This window comes from Gracilinanus agilis, chromosome 2, assembly GCF_016433145.1.
Source record: "Gracilinanus agilis isolate LMUSP501 chromosome 2, AgileGrace, whole genome shotgun sequence".
NCBI classification, from domain to species: Eukaryota; Metazoa; Chordata; class Mammalia; order Didelphimorphia; family Didelphidae; genus Gracilinanus; species Gracilinanus agilis.
In genome coordinates, this window is record NC_058131.1 from 426,896,482 (window position 1) to 426,918,764 (window position 22,283).

The window sequence follows — 22,283 nt, forward strand, 5'->3', positions numbered from 1 at the left end:
CGCCCCCTACGAAACCAGGGACTATTTTTTTCCCCAGTGATCTCACTCGAGCAGAACAGAGTATTGACCCCTTTTACAGTGGGGAGGGCCTGGAGGACATTGAGGCTTTTTCCATGTCATCTTGCAGGGCAGCTCCTAGGGCACTCCTTGGTGTGAGGTCGTCAGGTTTTTGGCTCTTTAGTTTTGACGGACTGGATCTGCCCCGTGCTTGCTGCTCCCTGCTCCAAAGAATACGGGCGGGGCCGGGCAGTCTGCCCAGAAGGGAGGGAAAGAAGGGAGGTGGGGGCTTTACGTGGCCGCTGCTCAATCTGGGCGGGAGGCGGAGCTGGCTAGGAGGAAGAAGCCAGAGTGAGCCTGAGTCTGGCGAGGCTGAAGCTGCCAGGCTGCTGTTACTGCTGCCGCCAAGGAGAAGTCGTCTGCTCAGGTGAGTTGCGCTCAGGGACCGGGCTCTGGAGGGACAAGTGAGGTCCTTCGCTGATGTGGAATACCAGCCCAGAGCCCTTTTTCTCCCCAGACCCCTCACCCCCGTAATGCCGGCGCCCCCAGGGGGCCTGCCGTATTCTAGCCAGAGATGATCTCATAGCTGAGGCTCTCGGCCCTCCTCCCCAATGAACGAAACCAGGCGGTGGGCAAGCACAAGGCCCAATTGAGGATCTCCAAGCACTGCATCAGACTTGACTAGTCCTGACTGGGAGGCTTTCCTTGCCACACGTAGCACCCTGCCCTTAGGTCCAGTTTCCCTTTAATTTTATTTATTGGTTCTTGCAGGATTGAGTACCTCTCTCTGTGTGTCCATCAAGCTTTTCTGGGCTAGTCTATGGGAGAGACAGGGAGACGAGGTTCACAGAATTCAACTGTCCCTAGATTGGACCTTCACTTCTTATTCATCTGATGGCTGGACAGCTGTGGGTTTCACTTTGCCTGAAGAGTAGGGAGAGGTAGGGAGATGACTGGACACCTTTACCTCTTAGATGAGTGGATGCATGAAGGCTTGTTTTCTCTCCCTACTTTCTCCAGAGTTCCCCTTCCATGATAACTTATGAATAGCCTCTGTACCCCTGCTCTGCTTATACACGTAACTGAACTGTTGTCCAGATAGGAATGGTCAATGAGTATGTTTAAACACCAGATCCTTTCCCACAGAAACACTATTCCACCTCAGGACTTGTGAAAGTGCTCAGTGATGAGTGAAGTCCTCATTACCTCAATTGGACACCTTGTCCTTTCTTTGCTGGAGTCCAGAGCAGTAGGGGAGGAACACACAGAGCTAAATCTGTATAGATATAGATTTTTTTTTCCCTCTTGGGGTGGAATAAGGAAGGACAGGGTGTCCAGATCTGTGATTTCATCAGTATAGGGAATTCTTGTTGCAGAAAGTACTTTTATTCATACAGATTAGCATCTCATCCTTATTTTACCATCTTAGTCATCTGAAGGCACTGAAAAATTAAATGACTTCTTGGTTACATAGCCCCATGATATAGGCTGGATTTGAACCCAGGTCTTCCAATTCCAAGGCCAGTCTCTCTAACACTATATCATGTTTCTTAGATGTTGGGCAGAGTGTGAAAACATTGAAAAAGATAGTATAGCCTTTTCTGGGTATCATAGCTTTTATACTTTTTGGACTCCTCCAAAATCCTGGTGTAAGAAAGGAATAGAATCTTCCAGGTGCCTGAGATTAAGTGCTATGTCTAGGATTTTATAAAAATGAAACAATTTTAAGCCAGTCAGCTACAACTCCCTCCATTCTTCTCTGAGGGTCTGAGGGGATGTTCTGGAATAGGGCAAGATTTGGGATCTTCTGGATATCTCTAAAATCCTGTACTTTCTTAATGACCTTAAGTAGACTTTTCCATCTTTCATTGATTACTGTGGCAATGGAAAGAAGAAACCTTTGAATGGTGCCAAAATACTCTTTTACAGGATCTACAGGGGGCTCTCTCCAGTCCATACATCCAAGATTTGGTCAGCAGCTCTGTGCCCTTTATGTGATATAGGAAGACATTTATCTTTTGCATTCTTGACTTGGTCTTTTTAGACTGAAAAGTCCTTCTGCCTTTACAGTTCAGCAGAGGAAATTTAAGCCTGAAAGGAGGGAAAGACTGCTACTTTAATCAGTTGACTAAGGGTATTGCTTATGGTAAACTTTGTTTCCCAGGGAAGAAACTGGCTGGCTGAGCAGCAGAGCATCATTGAATCAAATTGGGGGAGAGGTAGTCTACTTTTTCATCTGAATCTAGTCTAGTATGTTAGTGATACCAGATATTTTTCTTAGAGGGAAAAAGTTTTATTTGTATTTGGGTTAGTCGCTCAATGGTGTGTTCATTCATTCTTTCATTCCTTTTCTCTTATGACTATTATATGTCAGAGTGATAAAAGAAGACAACAATGCTTTCATACTATCATGGTGAAGAGAAGGATTACTTATGTGAAGGCACCAAAGAAGAATGCCAGGTTGTATTCTGTAGGTGCTAAACAGATGGTAGAGATAGTACGTAATTAGAATTCAGAGAATGGAGATATCAGTCAAGGTTCTGAGGACAATTTTATTTTTAAAAAAATGTAGAATTACAAGATGGCCTTGAAGGGTGAATAGAATTTGAAAAGGTACAAAAGAAGATAGACACTGTAGAACCTGTCTTATTTTCCAAAGGGAACTGTAGGGTCTGTTGAGAAGCAACTGCCTGACTAGGTTTACATGATTTTGCAGTCTCAGATGGGGAGAAGAGCCTGCATGTTAAAATATTTTGTAATGTCTCCTGCCCTGATCAGCTGATGACATGCAAAGGAGCTGGTGTCCTCCTTGGTCCCAAGGATCATGTCAATATTTAATTTTGTGTATCTGGAGTTTGGCAGGACATGTGGTGATGTAGGCATGTGTTATGTAGTGAGGCCAAAAGTGAGACTCTAAAAAGGAAGATTAAATCTAAGCATCTTGGGAAGGAAAACCACTTTTCCCTAGGAAGAAGTTTTCAGGAAGAATTGCCATTGGTAAGAGTGAGACATAGATTTTCTTTTAAACTTTAGTCATGGCAGGTAGGCTGTTGTATTGAATGGTTAGGCCTTGCTGGATAAATTTTTATTACTTTCCATTTGTGTCAAAAGATCCCTGGTCTCTTCCCAGGAGCATATTACATAGAGAACTTTTTTCTGAAGGTCTCAGGAAAGTAACTTGTTGGCATCCACTTCACCAAGTGGTGAAGTGGTAATATTCCTGGGCTAGGAGAGAATATCAGGCTTCTAGTCCCAACTTTGCTAATTGTAATGACCTGGCAAGTCACTACTCAGAACATCTGTAAAAAGGGTACCATTAAAAGAGCACAAGATTTCTAAATCTAGATGGAAAAAAACTGAGATCTTTCATTTAACTTTCTGTGTGAACTTGGGTTTGTATTCAACAAATTTTGTATTGAGTGGTCTCTTCTACCTCTAAATCTATGCTCTTGATCTGCCCTAACATACCTCATAGAGGTGTTAAGGATAAGATGCTATAATTCAGATGAGAAGATCTTGCAAAAAATGTGTCCAAATTCAAGGTGCTAATAACTCTTTTAGCTAAAATCCTCAAGGGAAGTCAGTTTGGGAATGAAATGGTACCATAATTCCTTCAATAAACTTTTAAGAGCTTACTAATGCCAGGCACTGTGCTAGATACTAGTATTGTAGACATAGAAACAAAATAGTCCCTGTTCTTAAGGAGGAAATATTCTATGGGAGAAAAATAACACATTCGTGTACAAGTAAATAGAAAATGTATACCAAATGAGTCCAAAGTAATTTCAGTGAGAGAAAGCACTAGCAGCCAAGAGCATTAGAAAAGGCCTTATGTAGGAGATGGAGCTTGAAGTCAACTTTAAGGGAAGGTAGGAACTTTACAAGGGAGAAACGAGCAAGGAAGTGTTCTAGGCCTAAGCCTAGTGCAAAGACTCAGAGGAAGGAGATAGAATATCATGTATAGAAAACATCAAAGGGCAGCTGGGTAGCTCAGTAGAGACGGGAGGTCCTAGGTTCAAATGTGACCTCAGATACTTCCTATCTGTATGACCTTGGGCAAGTCACTTAACCCTCATTGCCTAGCCCTTACCACTCTTTTGCCTTGGATCCAATACACAGTATTGATTCTGAGATGAAAGTTAAAGTTTAAAAAAAAAAGAAAGAAAAGAAAACATCAACTAGGCTAATTTGTCTGGAATATTGAATACAAGAAGGGGAGCAATTAACTAGTAAGCTTGGCAAGTTAGGCTAGAGCCAGATCTAGAAAGGCTTTAAAAGCTGACCCAGTGGAGTTAGAGAAGTTGTTTATTTTAAAGAGATTCAAAGAAAAACATCCTAAAATATTTATTTCATCCAAACCTGTGGAGAACAGTATTTCTGGCTTTCTCATCTTCTTGAGATATTCTAGCCCCTGGGCCTCTATGCTTGATGAGAGGAAGATAGGCTGGTTGTATTCTTGGCCACTGTGGCCATAGGATAGATACATGAGAAAAGGAATAAGGATATGTCATCTATGTGTGGGCTAATTGAACCCCACACGCTCAGCTTTTAGAAATTTTTGTGGCTAGCCCTGAGTGGTTTTTGATTTTTGACTAACCAGATTTTAGAGCCTTACTGCCCAGGATTACCAGGGCAAGTCTGGAACCTTTTGCTTTCTTAGAAGAAATAATGCACACCCAGTTTGGTTGCTTGTTTCCTTTAAAAACAAATCCTCTCTGCAAAAGGGAGAGAGGAGGGAGATAGTATTTGAGGAACAACGTGGCGGGTGGGGGTGGAGGGACTGGCCAGCAAAAAGAGACAGCATGGATCACTCCTGGCTCAATTTGGAATTCATTTGGAAAGACAGAGAGATCTGAATTGACACAGCAGTTCATGTGAAAAAAAGACCTAGAGTTGTTATGTGACCAAGAGATCCCTACGGTCTAGCAGTGTAGAATAGTAGTAAGAAAAAGCCCACCTTATCCTGCAGTATTAAAATAATTTTCTCCAACAAGGGAACTCTTGTGACTGGCCAACCACATCTAGAGTCAAATGTCTATTTCTGGGTACCTTGTTTTAAGAGAGACCTTAGCAAAGAGGACTGTGTTCAGGCAAGAGTTACTAGAATGATGATGAGACCAGAAATTATCTCTTGTGAGGAATGGATGAAATAATATGAAGGAGTACTTAGTTTAGAGAATAAAAGACTTAGAGGGAGAGAACATGGCAATTATTTTCAAATAGCTAAAGTGCTCTCATATGGAAAAAGGAGTTCTTCACCTAAAAATCAAATTACAATCTGAGTTCTGTGAAATTCTCTGAGGCCTTGATCTTAGAGATAGCTCAGTCTTTGGGGGAGCTAAGAAAGTACATTCTTGGGGAGTAAATGGTCTGGAGATAATCTGGTTCCATGGTACCAGAGATGGATCCCTTTTCTTGAGGTCTAAAAGGGCATGCCCTTGTAGATTAGAAGGTTTGAAGCTGAGGATAATTTACTGCTGTTATTTTCTGATTAACCTTAAGCTTATGGACATCTATCTTCAGCATTCAGGAGGACTGAGTGGTCCAGCTAAGTCTGTGATGGTCAGTGGAAGTTATACCATCCATACATGGGTGTAATTTTAAGGGCCTATATTATTCCATTTCTTATTGGTCCAGGTTTGGTTATTGGCTTCATTTAGGTTCTGTTCTCTGTTTTGTTTTTCTGAATCCTTAGTCCAATTATTTTGTTTTGTCCAGTTGCTCCCAAGATTGAGTTCTGAACATCCAAAAATGCGTATTTACTGTTTGAAATAAACATTTGTGGCTGCTGGCTTTTATTCCATGTAAAGCAAAGGAAGAAATCATAGGATCATTTTGTAGACTTAAAGCTAGAAGGAAGCTCTGAGACCATCAAGTCCAAATAATAGAAACAATAGTTTTGTTGCCTCCATATTACCTCCTAAATAAATTCTAAATTTTGTCTGGAATTCAAAGTCCTCCATAATCTGACTCCAATCTTGGTGCTTTCAGAGGCTAGATCTATGGAGTATGGAGTGAGGAAGAGCTGAATTGAGTACTTAAGTAGATGTGTTACTCTGTAAAATGAGAGTTGAACTTGATGATCTCTGAGCTTACTTCCAGCTCTAAGTCTATGATCCTATCATTTCTCCCATTATTTTATTTTGAATAAAAGCCAGCAGTGCAGCCACTGCATTTAGTTCAGTTCTGTGTATCCAAAATAACATGTCCTGGTGGTTCAAGGGAACTACCTGAAATGCGATTTTAAGAAGAAATCAGCCAAGATGATGCATGGTGTGAGAAAAGACAAAAGTTCAGAGAACTCCGAAAGTGGATAGGAGATTAGGGATAGATATCCAAAAAGTGGACAGAAATGCAGGTCATTATTTCCAGTGGCTAGGAGGCTGGAGAGTAGACAGGAGCAGTGAGGAGGATTAGAGCACTATATTCTCACTGTAGGTTTAAATGCAGATGCTTTAGTTATGGAGTCTGATATCTTATACAAATGTACACTGATTAATCAGAAAGAGAAGGAATCATGGATTGAATCTCAGAAACTTTCTAGGTCAGCCCCCTTAATTTTTAAGATGTGGAAACTGAGGTTGTGATATTACAAGATCACAAAGTAATCATCAGATGTGGGATTTGAATCCAGATCCTCTGACTCCAAGGCTCATACTCTTTCCACTGTATCAGTCTGTCTTAAGTAATTACCAAAAGTACTCAGACCCCTCCTAATGAGTTCCTGCATCTATGCGATAAGGACCTCAGATCTTTATGTTTCATGTAACAGATAGGATTGGTGCAAGGCTGTTCATGGGGTTGACCTGAGCTGAGAATCTGCCACTTTCCTCATTTAGAGCAGACTTGTTAATACTGACCTTACCTACTAGATATGTACTCTGGCATGGAGAAGCCTATTGTGAGATCAATGCTTCTAGTCTTCAGAATTGTACATTTTTAGTGTTCTCGTGTGGAACAGGATTTGGAGCACTGAGGGAGGCTGCTTGTTGCCTCCTAGGAGGAGAACACATGAATGGTTTAGATATGATAGAAGGATGGTTCAATGGACGAAGCCTTGAATTGGAAGTCATGAGATTTGATTCCTAGTCCCAGTTCTCCTGCTAATTCATTATATGATCTTGGACAAGTCACTTCCCTCTCTGAGACTATTCTCTATAAAATCCCCACCACATCTCCTGCATTGTAGGTTTAAGAATACAGTGGAATAATGGATGGATTTGGTTCTGGTCCTTCTGTAGTCAGATCTTAGGGACCCATGATCAGAGATGATCCTGCATTTTGATTCTAATTGGTCCAGAGAAAAGGTTTTTTTCCTAGTAATTTTGGAAGTCTGTTCTGGCTCCATAACCTCCTGATTGGCACATCCAATGCATGATTGCCTCTGTTTCTGTTTCAAGACTCTCTGAGACACATTTAGCAGGAGGCAAGCAAGAGGCAGAAATCAGTGTGTGTCCATGATCACATACACATCTATATGTCTTGGAGGATGAATGCCAGGAAGAAAATAAAATATGCTTGTGACTTTGGATGAGTGCTGAGCATTTCTTCTGTAAAATGGATGTTTTCCATATTATTGATACACAGGGATTGATTGGTATACAAATCAAGACTTCCTCATATGGGGAGGGCTGGTGGCAAGTGTACAATTTTGAAGGGTGTGGCCATGAAAAGTTGCATGCATCTGGGAAACATCTGGCAGACATACCCAGAGTCTGCTCACAGAACATCTTTGAGGTAGGAGTGGGATGATAATTAGAAACTTAATGTATATTGTTGTGACTATGGGCAGGCGCCAGTGAGACTCTGGCTCCTCTTTTAAAAGAAAAACGATGTCAGCAAAGGGCCATGTTTAGTCTCTCATCACCATTTACCCAAACTGTGGTAATATCTTCTTGATTGATTTCTCTGCCTCCTAAGTGCCATCTTAGAACATCCACCCCTCTGTGCTTTGGCTGAGTGGTATGGACTTTTAATACTCTGGATTACTACAGGAACCTGGCAGATCAAAGGAAACCAGGGAAGCAAGTATATATGGCTCAGATAGCTGCACCTAGGGTATTTAGGAACAGGTACTTGATTGCTCTTGCCAGTAGATATGAGAAACCTTGCCTTTGGGAATATTGTTTTAGCAGCAGAGAAAACTGGCTCCTATAAGGCTTCAGCACATATTGAAGGTTGCAGCTATGTGGGTAATCTCTTTCTTTCACAGATGCCATTTGTGTTTTATAGCAGCTCTCTGAGGATGGAATTGTGGTATATATATGTAGCACCCCTCTCATCCCTTCCTCCAGATATCTTCTATACTCTGGCTATGTTTGGTTACTATCCTATCAGATAAAGCCTTTTATAGTGTGAGCTGAGACACTGGAAGCCCCAAGTTAAAAAAATTATTGATAAGCTGGAGAGCATCCAGAGAATAGCAGCCAGGACAGGGAAGAGCTATGAGTCTGTGTTGTATGAGGACTGTTCAAAACACCTAGAAGCGCTTAGCCTGAAGAAGAGAAGATGGGCTGGTAGAGGAGGAGAGAGAAGGGGAGAATGAGGTCTTTGAAGGATTATCATGTAGTAAGAGGGAGTAAATTTTTTCCACTCAATCTCAGAAAGAACACAGTTAGGAATAATTAGTGAATTTGTGGAGAAACATATTTAGATTTGATGTTGGGAAAATTTCCTAGTGATAAGAGCTGCCCAAAAGTGAGATGGATTGCTTTGCTTTTTGCAGATTCCCTTTCTTCAAGGTCTCCAAACAGAGGCTAGATAACTACTTTTCAGGTATAGCAAGGATTCTTTTCAGGTATGAATTTAATAGCCTCTGATGTTCCTTCCAACTCTCAAATTCTTGGATTCTGTGACTCCATCTTGTATTTTTAAAGTGGTGTGTTTGACCACCCCAGATGTAATGTGTATGGCCTCTGGCACTAAAACCAAGACACAACAGTAGAGTCAGCTCTAACAAGGTAGCACACTCCATTGCTGAAGGTAGATGCTTCTGTCTCTATAGTCTAATGAAGCTACTCTCTCCAAAGTAACCAGGGATCTCCTAATTTCCCAAATCTAGATTTTGGTCCTCATCTAACTTACTTTGATCTTTCTGTGGTAGTCAACATCTTTCACCATACTCTCCTTGTTATCTCTTCTTTCTTTGTAAACCACATTCCTTTAGTTCTCCTGTCTCTCTAATTACTTGACTCCTTCATTACCTCCTTGTCCTCCTGTCTCTGGCCCCTTAATGTGGATATCCTTCTTCTTTTTCTCTGCTCTTTCCCTTAGCAACATCCCACCACTTTAAACTACCACCTCTATTCAGATGACTCCATATCTATTTTTCAATTCTGATCTCACTCGACTTCTAGTCCCACATTTCTAACTGCTTGCTGGACATCTCCATTTAAATGTCCTGCTAATTCCTCTAACTTACTCTGTCTAAATCTGAACTCATGATCTCCCTCAGCTTGCCCTTTTTCCCAGCCACCTAAGCTCTAAACCTGAGCCACCTTGACTCTTGCTTTTCACCCTCCCGACTCCATTCCCAATCAATTTGTTACCAAATCCATTTGATTCTATCTTTATTATCTAATTCACTTCAACTTTACACTGCTAACCACCTTAGGTAGTTATTACCCTTATTACCTTTAGTTTTTAATGCACAAGTCTTATCCCATAGCTCCCCTGCTCAAAAAAACCTTCAGTGGCTTCTCATTACCTTGTTGAGAAAATACAAATTCTTTTAAATGGCATTCAAGTCCCTTGAAAATCTGACTCTAATTCACCACCCTACCCTACTTCCCCTACTCTGTGCCAAATAGATTTTAACTAGCTATTCCTTGATCTTGTGCTGCCCTCTTCTGCCTCTACAAATCTGCATAGGTCATTTTCCATGCTTGGAACACACCTTTTCCCAACTATTCCCTTTTAGAATATGTATCTTCCTTTAAGTCTCAGTTCAGATGCCCACTCCTCTGTATAGCCTTTCTTTTTTGTTTTTAAACCCTTAACTTCTGTGTATTGGCTCCTAGGTGGAAGAGTGGTAAGGGTGGGCAATGGGGGTCAAGTGACTTGCCCACGGTCACACAGCTGGGAAGTGTCTGAGGCTGGATTTGTATTTTCTCTGTCCTCAAATGTTCCTAGAGTGTTTTGTCTGGATTTCCTTTGCATCATTGCTCTGGACCTTGTGTCATATTTTGCTGGATATATATTGTAATCTTCTAACTTTGCACCTCCAAACCCAACCATTTCTTCTGTTATTTTCTAATCTAGAAAGTTTGCCCTGTTCCTTTCTTCCTTTTCACATCCTATACATCAGGGGTCGGCAACGAGCCATATCTGGCTCCACCTCTCAACTGGCCAGTCTGGTCAGAGCCCCAGGATGTGCCCCAGGGGGCCCTTCAGCCCCCGCCCCATATTCTAGCACCTTCCACCTCCATCCTCCTCTTTCTGCATGCGTTTATGGCTCTCACGGCCAAAAAGGTTGCTGACCATTGCTATACATCCTATAAGATCCAAATTAAATGTTACTTTTTCCAGGAAATCTTCCTTGATGGTTAAGATTCCTAGTGTTATTTTCCTTTTGCAAATATTCTCTATGCTGAAAGATTACATGACATCATATCACGACATTACTTGGTTAGATGAACAATGTTCTCAATTCATTTCCATAGTAAGATTAAAATGTAAAATGACACCCCCAGGATAAATTAGCAAAAGTTCCTTACATGCATTATCTCATTTAAACCTCAAAACAGTCCTATGTACTAGTTACCATGGTTATTATTAATCCTATTTCACAAATGAAAAAATTAAAATCTAGAGAGCTAAAGTGATTTGCCCAGGTTGACACAGCTAGCAAGTGGAAGAAATGCACTTTGAGTCCAGATCTGCTTAACTCTGATACTAGCACTTTATCTATTATAACATGGTACCTTTCTAAAGTGAATCTTGTTTCAACTACGTTGTGATTTTCTTTAAGCTAGTTAGTTCACTGCACCTTCTCTACTCTCTCCCCCACAGTGTAGCTAAGTAAAGGTCTAGGCACACAAGAGGCATCAGAATTTTTTTTCTCCACTAGCTAGCTTGCTGTCTTATATTAACATCCACCCACCCATCCATCTATCTATCTATCTATCTATCTATCTATCTATCTATCTATCTATCTATCTATCTGTATTTTCAAACTCTTATCTTCCCTCTTAGAATCAATACTATGTACATTGATCCTGAGGCAGAAGAGTGGTAAGGGCTAGCCAATGGGGATTAAGTGACTTTCCCAGGGTCACACAACTAGGAAGTGTCTGAGGTCAGATTCAAACCCAGGATCTTTAGTCTTCAGGCCTGATTCTCTATCCACTGAGCCACTCCTATCTATATATTTTTCAAAATTGTGTCAAGATCTATGATTTAATTGGTGGGAGAAAATTCCCTCTCCTGATGTAGATCAGTGATGATTGTGCAACTTCTAGCTTTGGACAGTTGCCTGAAGAAGTTAAATGACTTGCCTTGAGTCACACAGCTAGTATGTGTCAGAGGTGAACCTTGAATTTCAGTTTTCCTAACTCTGAGGCCAACTCTTTAACTATGCCATGCCACTTCTCTATCCACAAATTCATATAAACCTTTTCTAATGATGTTTGGCTTAGGCTGTATTACATTTTGCAGGTATCAAATTCCACTTGATTATTTCTAAATTAACATTTTTGAAGATTTCACTGAGTTTCTTTATCCTTGTAACCCAAGTCTGGTGACAGTTATTTCTTCCCTTCTCTATCCATTCTCTTTGGGATTGGATAAATGTTGACCACAACACCTCTCAAAATATTACCTCTCTAGACTGAGGGGTTCTCCCTCAGCTTTTCAGTCACTTTACATAGCAGCCCTTTCCCTCATATGAATCACTTGAAAGACTCGAGCTAATTTTCTCTGGACATCCATTGGCTCAGTTGAATTCTTCCATGAGATTCAGCTCCAGACCTGCCCACAGTGTTAACATACAAGGAGGCACATAAAAGCATTTGCTGATTATTTTCCATTTCCCTTGCTGAGGATATAAAGCAGTGTTGATTTGGAAGAAAGGCCTGTTGGGGAATAAAACCCAGATGGCAGCTGGGTTTGGTTTAGGACTTGAGCTTTTTGCACAGGAAAAGGACTAAGAAAATGTTTGCCATGAAAAGTTGCATGAGTGAGATCACCTTGTTCAACTAGCCCTCAAGGAGGAAATTCCTAAGGAATTAATCACCACAGAAAGTCTGTGAAGTACCATGCTATAGTAAATCAGGTCCACTGAAGATATCTACTAATCAGAATATCTAGTAACAAAAATGTGATATAGCAACACTGTTCCTTCTAACAAAGAACTGGAAAGAGTGGGGGTCTAATGGCTTGGGAACGACTGAACAAATTTTAAGATATAAATGTAATGGAATGTCGTTGTGCCATAAAAATGGTAAAAAAGAGAAATTCGGAGAAACCTATGAGGACTTGCATGACTGAAACATGATCATTGATGCAATGACCATTTCCAACTTTAGAAAACTTATTAGACTTCTCACCTCTTAGCAGATAAATTGTGAAACTGAGGTGCAAAATGTGACATCTGTTTTCTAATAGAGCCCATGTGTGGGTTTGCTTTGGGTAGCATACTTGGTTTTTTCATAAAGCAGAGCTTTTCTTTGTCTTATTTTGGGATAGGGGAGAGTACAGAGGTCCGATAGGGGAGATTGTATACTGAAAGTGGAATAATGTATGAAAAAATAGAAGAAAATAAAGAATAGAATAAGTAAGCAGGACAATATTACAAATATGATGTTAAATTTGAATTATATACAAAAAAGAAAAAACCAAGCTGCATGCAATAGGGAGGGGAAGACAAACTACGTAATAGAAGTTCATAGTTTCATATATAATCCCCTTTATTATTGTTTATTCTTTTAATATCAAAACATGCAAAAAAATTTAAAGGGCATTAAAGACATTATCTGAGATGTTTTTAGAACATAGTGAAAACTCCAGAGGAATACTTGTTCTTTTTCATTAGAGAAACTGAAAAGCAGGGCATTTTATTTAGCCAAACTGTCCTTGCTTTCCTCACACTTGATATTCCAGCTCCATATATGTGCCCAGAGATAGCACAGGCTGTCTCCTATGGCTGAATGTGCTCCCTCTTCATTTCTACCTTTTAGAATGTCTAGTTTCCTTCAAAGCTCAGCTTAATTACTGCCTTCTCCCCTGGGCCTTTCCTGATTCTCTTCCACCTACTAATGCCTCTGATTTGCTTTTTATTTATCATGTATGCATATTTATTTGTGGTTCTAGTACTTCCGGGTGCTAATGCCTTCTCCTCTCGAGTACCTTTCTTTAACTCTGAATTTATCTTCTATATCTTTAGTCGTGCTTTCTCATTTATTAGAACTTAAGGTTTTTGAGGGCAGGTGCCATTTTTGTCTTTCTTTGTATACACAGTGCATGGTACATAGAAAACTAAATAAATTGATTGACTTATTGACATGTGTATATTTGGCTTCCCCTTATTGAGTGCAAGCTCATTAGGGGCAAGAGACTCTTTATGCCCTTGTATCCCCAACCTCTAGCACGGTGTCTGGCACACAGTGGGCACTTAATAAATGCTTGTTGATTGATTGACTGGAAGTGACCTGTCCAAGGTTGAGTTCCCCTTGACTGAAGGGCAGATCTGACCATACCATCTGAATATATTCCCTCTATCTGCCTATTGCTGGAGCAGGGACACAGAGATAAGTAAAAGAGCTCCTCTCCTCTAAAGAGAACATCATTTCCATTGAGCTGGCTGGTGAGATATATACCTTTACATAACTTGATGACAAGAAGAGAACATTTCCAGGCTCTGAAGAGGCTCTGCTTTCAGCTCACTCCCCTATCCCACTTGTTGCCTAATAGGGATTAGAGAGTCTAGCAGAGGCTTCCAGGGAAAGAAGAATCCTTTGTGGAGGACCATTTGCTTATAGTATGTTCCAGTGATTTCCTGACTTGAAGGCCAGGGTTTGTTTAAATTTCTGCTGAGTTTTTAATATAACAAAAGCCAATTCTTTCTGAACCTCGGTCTCCCTACACATAAAAAAATAACATGTAGGTCTAAATGTTCTTGATATTATGAGTTTTCTATTTGAATGTGACTCTGTGTGCATCTCTTCACGCTTGTCTTGCCATATTGCTCTGGTGTCCTAATGCAACAGTCATATTTAACTCTTTTACAGACTGACATCTGTTACCATGAAGCCCTGGGTCTCCCCTTTGCTGCTGGCCTGGATTAGTTTTCTACACTGCACATGGGCCGAGTTCTTCACCTCAATTGGTACATCTCTACTGAGCAATCCCAAGTGTTAACCTCAGGCTCTACCCTCTCCTTTTACCAGAATTGTGGTTCTTTGTTGGATTGGATTGGGAGAATAGACAAGTTCCCATCGCATTCACTGGTAGATAATCAAAAAAAGGATCCACCAAAGGGTGGAGCTTTGAAGACTTAATATATCCCATACATCACTAAAGGGTATAGGGATGGATAGATCCTGAATCAGAAGATCTCTTTAGGTGCTTGACCAACAGGAGTAGCAAACTCAAGTAGAAACAGGCTGCTAACAGGATCCCTATGGGTTATAAGTTGACTTAGAAAGCTACAAATGACCATTATCTGTTTTATTGTATTTTTAGTTTATTAAACATTTCTCAATTACATTTTAATCTGGTTTGGGTTCCATTTGGGAGTATTGTGGGTTTGCAATGTCCAGTGGGCACTGTGTCGGACATCTCCTTGCTAAAGCTAGCCATTTTCTGGTGCCTAGAAACACCTTTAGTCACTTAGGTGCTTAGGGTCTGGCCTGGAGTTGGCTTTGAAGTTATCTATTTTTTTATCCTCCTCAGGGCAGATGACAGACTTGATTTATGCAGAGAAAGACCTGGTTCAATCTCTGAAAGAATATATCAGAGCAGAAGAAGCCAGACTCTTCAAGATTAAAAGGTAAATCATACATTCCCTTATCAAACATTTCTAAAACACTTATTCTCTTCTAACTAGGTTCTTAGGAATATAGGAAGATGAATGAGAGTTCCCCCATTGGGAGCTTACAGTTTGGTGAGGTGATAGTGCCACTGAACTGGCTGGTGAAACATTTATCTACAAGTAGCTTCAATTGCTAGAGCCCTGGCCAGGAACAAGGTTTAGTTAAAACAAAGGCACACATCACTTACAGCAAATGGAAGTCAGGAGCATAAGGTATAAATGAGGGACTCTGAATTTCAGGGTAGAAAATATATTTCCTGGTTTGGGGCATGAGATAAGGCTTTGTGTGAGAACTGAGATTTAGGCTATTTCAAGTATAGAGAATGATGAAAGCAAAGACATGGAAATAGAAAAGTATGGAACATGTTTTGGGACTGACGGGACACTGGGAGGAAGGAGCAGTGAAGTTGGAAAGAGAGACTTAAAAATAAATATTAATATAAATTCAAAAGCCAAATGTCGTAAATCTCCAAGCAATAACCCTCCTCAAATTATTGGTACCTCAATTAGATGGTAAGGAAAGAAAAAATATTATCTCCAAAACAAAATTGAATATATTTTTAAATTAAGTTCATTTATTTAATTATTTAATTTAGGATATTTTTCCATGATTACATGGTTCATGTTCTTTCCCTCCCCTCCTTTCACCTGCCTCCCGTAGCCAACGAGCAATTCCACTGGGTTTTACATGTATCAATGATCAAGACCTATTTCCATTTTATTAATATTTGCAATAGAGTGATCATTTAGAGTCTACATCCCCAATCATATCACCATTGACCCATGTGATCAATCATATGTTTTTCTTCTGAGTTTCTACTCCCATAGTTCTTTCTCTGGATGTGGCTAGCATTCTTTCTCATAAGTCCCTCAGAATTGTCCTGGATCATTGCATTGTTGCTAGTAGAGAAGTCCATTACATTCGATTTTACCACAGTATATATCTGTCTCTGTGTATAAGATTCTCCTGGTTCTGCTCCCTTTCACTCTGCATCAATTCCTGGAGGTCATTCCAGTTCACATGGAATTCCTCCAGTTCATTATTCACAATAGTATTCCATCACCAACATAACATGATTTGTTCAACCATTCTCCAATTGAAAAGCATCCCCTCATTTTCCAATTTTTTGCCACCACAAAGAATGGGGCTATAAATGTTTTTGTACATGTATTTTTCCTTATTATCTCTTTGGGGTATAAACCCAGCAGTGGTATGGCTGGATCAAAGGGTAGGCAGTCTTTTAAAGCCTGTTGGGCATACTTCCAAATTGCCTTCCAGAATGGTTGGATCAATTCACAGCTCTACCAGCAATGCATTAATGTCCCAATTTTGCCACATCCCCTCCAACATAAAATTGAATATATTAATAAACACATTATATAGAGAGAATGTGGAAAGAGTGATGAATTTAGAGTCAGAAAAAGGTAGCAGAATCATTATTTGAATTTGGATTGAACTATGTGTCCCTTGGCAAGTCCCATAAGCCTTTTGAGCCTCAGTTGCTGTAAAAGAAGGGATTTGGACTAAACAATGAGAGCTTTCTTTCTTTGTATGTATGTGAGTGTGTATATATGGGGTATATGGCTGATATATTTAAAAATTCTGAGATCCTGGCTGCCAGGTGCCAAAGTCAACTTATTGATTAGGCTAGCATTAACCAATACATTAATTGATCAATGAATTTACCAAGTAATCAAAGACCAGGAAGGCCTCTTATACAGATTTGTAAATAGATAATTTTAGGAATTAATTATTCAGCTCCTCCTTTGGACATCTCAAGACATTTCTAATTGGTGAATAGCTGATGAGGAGATGATACATCAAAACTCTCAACTCCTTTCCATCCCTTGGTGGATGCTAGAGAAGTCACGTATTTGATTTGTGCTTCCCAACTATCTGGGAGAGAAATCGAGTTCCACCAGTAAAAATTGACCCCTGCAATGATTCTTAATGGGATGTTAAAGGACTCATTTGGGTTACCTGTGGGTACATCTAGCATAAGCTGGTTTTATTTACTAAGGCAGATCTTAAAATCTCTTCCATAATCTCACTTTTGTATCTATTCTGTGATGTAGGAAATTCTTTGAGTTTCTTACTCAAGAAACTTGGGGCATAAAGGAATGAAAAAGGGACCAAGATACTGATTTGAGTTTCTAATTAAAAACTCAAATATAGAAATAATGTCATTTATATTAAAAAGAAATCATCTAATGGGCCCCCCAAAAGGTACATATACATGCATATATACATATACTATATATAAACACTTATATACTTATGTATATATATATGTATATATGTGTGTGTGTGTGTGTGTGTGTGAGTTTTTCTTGTATGTGTGTCTGTATGTGTGTATGTATGGGGTGTATAGTATACTCTGGAATAATTAATATATGTAATATGTGTATATATATATGTATGTATGTATATATATATGTATATATATATATAGGTGTGTGTGTATGTGTATACACATATTACCTTCCACTTGGCAATTTGTATCTTTTTCCCTTTCGAGCAAGTTTTCTTCTGAGTGGGTAAACAAGTTTATTTGAATCTGGTATAAATGAACAGTATTGCGAAGATAGCTAAAAAAAACCCTATATATATATATATATATATATATATACATATATATATGTTTATGTGGTCTATGGGTATTCTGGGTCTGTTGATCTGTCATTTTCTTTGATCCTTTCCTTGTCTCCTCATCTCACTATTTTTTATTTTGCTTTTTGTGGCGTTAATATGTATCAATTATTTTTCATGTCATTCCTGGAAGACTTTTTAAGCCCTCCCTGATTCTCCCACCCTGTTCCTGATCCATTCTATCCTTTGCCTGTGCTATATTCCTAGCCTGGAATGCATTTCTTCCTCCTTTACACTTGTCCAAATCTTATTCTTTCTTGAATAGCCAACTTAAAGCTTCATCTTATTCAGAGACCTTTCCCAGCTTCTATAGTCCATAGGGCTTTTAAGCTTCTGCTATATCTAGAATGCCAAGAAAACCCCAAATGGGGTCACAAAAATGTGAACCTGACTGAAAAATGACTGAACATTAACATTGCCTAAAATGACATGTAACAGACACACATGTATACACACCATTATCTGCCTCTCTGTGATTTCAACTCTTTGTCCTGTAGAACAGATTTGCTCCTTCCATTGATAAACTTTCAGATGTCTGAAGACAGCTATCATATCTTCTCTGAGTTATCTATTTTATAAATTAAATATCCCCAGTTCCTTCAACATTTGAATCCTCTTTCCATCTTTGGTTATTTCCACTGGATATTTTCTAGCTCATTGATTTTTTTTCTTAAAACATGATGGCTAGACATGGATATGATATTCCTGGTTGATAGTCTTAACTTTTCAGAGCCTTAGACCATCTGAATCTGGTGGGGAATGGACAGCACTGGAAAGACAGTCTATTTGAATTTAAGGGGGAAAAATTATCTTTTCCTGTGCCTTCCTCTCCCTCTAGCTGGGCTGAAAAAATGGATATTCTGACAAGCAAATCAGCTTCTGATCCTGAAGGCTACTTGTCTCACCCAGTAAATGCCTACAAGCTGGTGAAGCGTCTAAACACAGATTGGCCAGCTCTGGAGAACATGGTCTTGCAGGATTCAACCACTGGTAAGCAGAGAAAGCTGTGTGTGTGTGTGTGTGTGTGTGTGTGTGTGTGTGTGTGTGTGTGCGTGCATGTATGTTAGAAAGAGATACAGATGGATTGTATGGATCTATATCTTTACTCTCACGCCAGTGCATACATGTATTGGTTTATTCAGCAAACATCTCTTATACAACTATTCCGTTTACAATCCAGTAGTGAGGAGAATATGAAGATGAGTAAGATGTGGTCCCTGCTTAAAGGAAGTTCATAGTCTATCAGGGTTGAGAACCTTTGCTATGACCTTGTTGGGCAAAGTAGCTCCAAGATTAGGCAAACACCACAGCAAAGAGATGTTGTGGAACAGAGGAACCACAGCTCAATTGTCACCCTTATTAATATGCAAACATAGTATATAATATGTAAAATCTTAACTAGTACATGTCTAGTAATTATATTTTCAGAGTGCTCTCATGGTATTCTCATGATATTCTCTGAAGAAGGTAATAGAAAAGTTACTATATGTCTTTAATAGAAAAGTTAAATGACTTATGCCATCCAATATAGATAATGCTAGAAGAACAAAACTTGGAACATGGATTTTCTTACTCCTAGCCGTGGGCTTTCTCACTAGGCTCTGCTCTCTCCATCTTTCAGTTTAAAGGGCATATAAAAATTTTAAATTTGGCCAATTATATGTTTCTTAAAAATTGCTGATGCATTTTGTTCTTACATCACAATTGTTTCTGAATATGCCTCCCAGGATAAAACTATCTCTTGTAACAAAAATAATTAAGCAAAAACAACCAAATATAGTGCATCCAAAATGCACTTACCATCTCTCTATTGACAATTCTCAAATCTGCCAGTTTTGCCTAATTCTATGCTAACCTTCAATCTTGCATCTCAACTGCCTTCTATTGAATGTCCTGTAGACATCTTAAACACAACATACCAATAACTAACATGATTATCTTTCCTCTTAACCTACCCTGCCTCCTTTGGCTCCCTTTTGCCTTTGAGGACAAAATCATCCCCTCAGTTCCTCAGACTCACAACCTAGTTATTGTCCTCAATTTCTCACTGTCTCTCACCCCCTTTTTTGAATCTGTTACCAAAGCCTGTCAATTTTTCCTTTGCAGTATCTCTCATACGCACCCCCTTCTCTCCTCTGACATTGCCACCACCCTGGTGCAAGTCCTCATCACCTTATATCTTGATTACTGCAATATTCTGCTGGGGGGCTGCCTACCACAAATCTCTCCTCATTCCAATCCATCTTCCATTCAGCTGGGACAGTGATTTTCCTAAAGCGCAGATTAGACTAGGTCAATCAATAAACTGTAGTGGGTTTTCATTAGCATTATGGAACAAATACAAAATCTTCTGTCTGGTATTCAAAGCCCTTTAAAAGCTAGCCTTCTACTTATCTAGTCTTCTTACTCCTTGCTCTCTTCCACTTACCTTTTGATCCTGTGACACTGGCCATCCTGGCTGTTCCACAAACAAGATACTCCTTCTCTTGGCTCTGGACATTTTCTCTACCTGTCCCCCATGTCTGGAATGCACTCCCTTCTCATCTCTGTCAATGACATCCTTTGGTTTCCTTTTTAGTCCCAACTAAAATATTTAAAATTAAAAAAAATTTTTAAATGATTTTAGATATCATCTTTTAAAGGAAGTCTTTCCCAGCCCCTTTTAATTAATACCTTCCCTCTGTTAATTATTTCCTTTTTATCCTGTACGTAGCTTGTTTGCAAGTGTTTGTTGGCTTGTTTCCCCCAATAGACTGTGAGCTTCTCCTCTCTTTTGCCTCTTTTGAAATTCCTGGTGCTCAGTAATATTCCTAGGACATTCCTAGGTGCTTATTTATTAAATATTTATTAATTGACTATAGTCCCCTGTCTCTATAGAGTGAGACAATTTTCTTTACTAGTTCTCTAGAATCATGATTGGTTTTCCAATTATGCAGAATTCATCTTCTTTTTAGTATTCTTTTAATTTATGTGGTTACAATCATTGTGTCTCTGGTCCTTCTGTTTCTGCTTATTTCATGCTTTGCCAATTCATACAAATTTTCTCATGTTCCTTATATTTGCCATTTCTTGCTGAATTATAATATTCAATTACATGTACATATCACAGTTTAGCCATGTGCTGATTGATGTGTACTTACTTTGTTTCTAGTTCTTTGCTACCACAAAAATTACTGCTATGATTTTATGTATTTTGTTGTTCAGTTGTTCTTCAGTCAAAAATTGCTGCTATGATTTTTATATATTGTGTTATTCAGTTGTTTTTCAGTCATGTCTGACTCTTTATGACCCCATTTGGGGTTCTCTTTGTAAAGGTACTGGAGTAGTTTGCCTTTTCCTACTCCAGCTCATTGTATAGATGAGAAAACGGAGGCAAACAGGCAGAGTCACATAGCTAGGGAGGATCTGAGGCTGAATTTGAACTCAGGAAGAGGAGTATTCATGACTTCAGGCACCATCTAGCTGCCCCATGGTTTTATATATATACACATACACATACACATATACATATATATATATATATATAAATAGATATTCACATATACACATGCATATATGTGCCAACAAATAAACAAACAAATAAATATGTATGTATTATAATAATATATGTATATATATAAATTTGTCATCTAAATCTGTGATTACATCGGAGTAGGGACTTTTTGCTGAGGAAATAACTTCTGCCAATGCTTATGTGCAGCCATTCCTCAAACTCAGACCTTAGAGAGCTGCTAGGGCACCAAGAGATTAAATTACTTGCTTAGGTGACCCAGCCTTCTAGCTTCGGGGCAGGATTTGAAGCCAGGCCTTTCTGATTCTGAGAATGCTATCCACTGTACCATCCTATCTTGTGCTGCAATAGTTAAAGAGTAGAGGAAACTAGCAGTGGCTCCAAAGTATTGTTTTTACTCTCTAGAGAGTTTAGGTTAGGAGAGCAAAACTGTCTCTCCTGCTTTCCAGACCTGTCACTTGGGAAACCTAAAGGGAGGGCCAGCATTCTAAGGCAAAGAAAGACAGTTGTACTGTAAAGAAAAAGGCCTGGACAGACAGGCAGCACCTCTGAATTCTGGGCTTCAGTTGTTTCATCTTTAAAATGACAGCTTGGTTTAGATGATCACTGAGACCCTTCCCAGTTCTCATAGCATGTATACACTTTCCCCTCTCCTCCAGCTCTGCCCTTGTAGTGCAGGGTAAGATGATTTCTTGGTGAGGAATTCCAGGGCTAGAGCCAGCCCAAAGAGAGAGGTAGGGATGAGGGGGAGGAGTACTTGTTCCTAGCCACCGGCTGTGCCACTGGTGAGCTCATGCCTGTGTGGGGGCTGTGCTGCTGGTGAGGTCACTGACAGCTCAGAGCTTTGGCTAGCCTTTTTCCAGGCCTCACTAAAGCCTCCGCCTCACAGGCTGCCTTCCTGGCGTTTCTGACTATGAGTTAGTTATGAGGAGGACAGGAGACAAAACTGAATCCTAAACTCCTATGGGAGATTTCCTGTCTCTGATCTTCTGCCTGGCCTGTTTCTTAGTGAGGGCTAGTGCTGAACTTTCAACCCCACATGTGTTTTAAAGTTTGTGTGTGGTGTGTGTGTGTGTGTGTGTGTGTGTGTGTGTGTG

General features: G+C 39.7%; 1 protein-coding gene across 1 annotated transcript in view; it reads left to right on the forward strand.

Moving 5' to 3' along the window:
- Positions 1-364: 364 nt before the first annotated feature.
- Positions 365-22,283, forward strand: part of P4HA2 (prolyl 4-hydroxylase subunit alpha 2) — a 59,154-nt gene continuing 37,235 nt past the window's right edge. The window contains exons 1-4 of the mRNA XM_044664674.1: positions 365-424; positions 14,223-14,320; positions 14,887-14,983; positions 18,514-18,665. Coding sequence (XP_044520609.1) covers positions 14,239-14,320; positions 14,887-14,983; positions 18,514-18,665 — 331 coding nt within the window. The 5' untranslated portion in view covers positions 365-424; positions 14,223-14,238. The remainder of the gene's footprint in view (positions 425-14,222; positions 14,321-14,886; positions 14,984-18,513; positions 18,666-22,283) is intronic.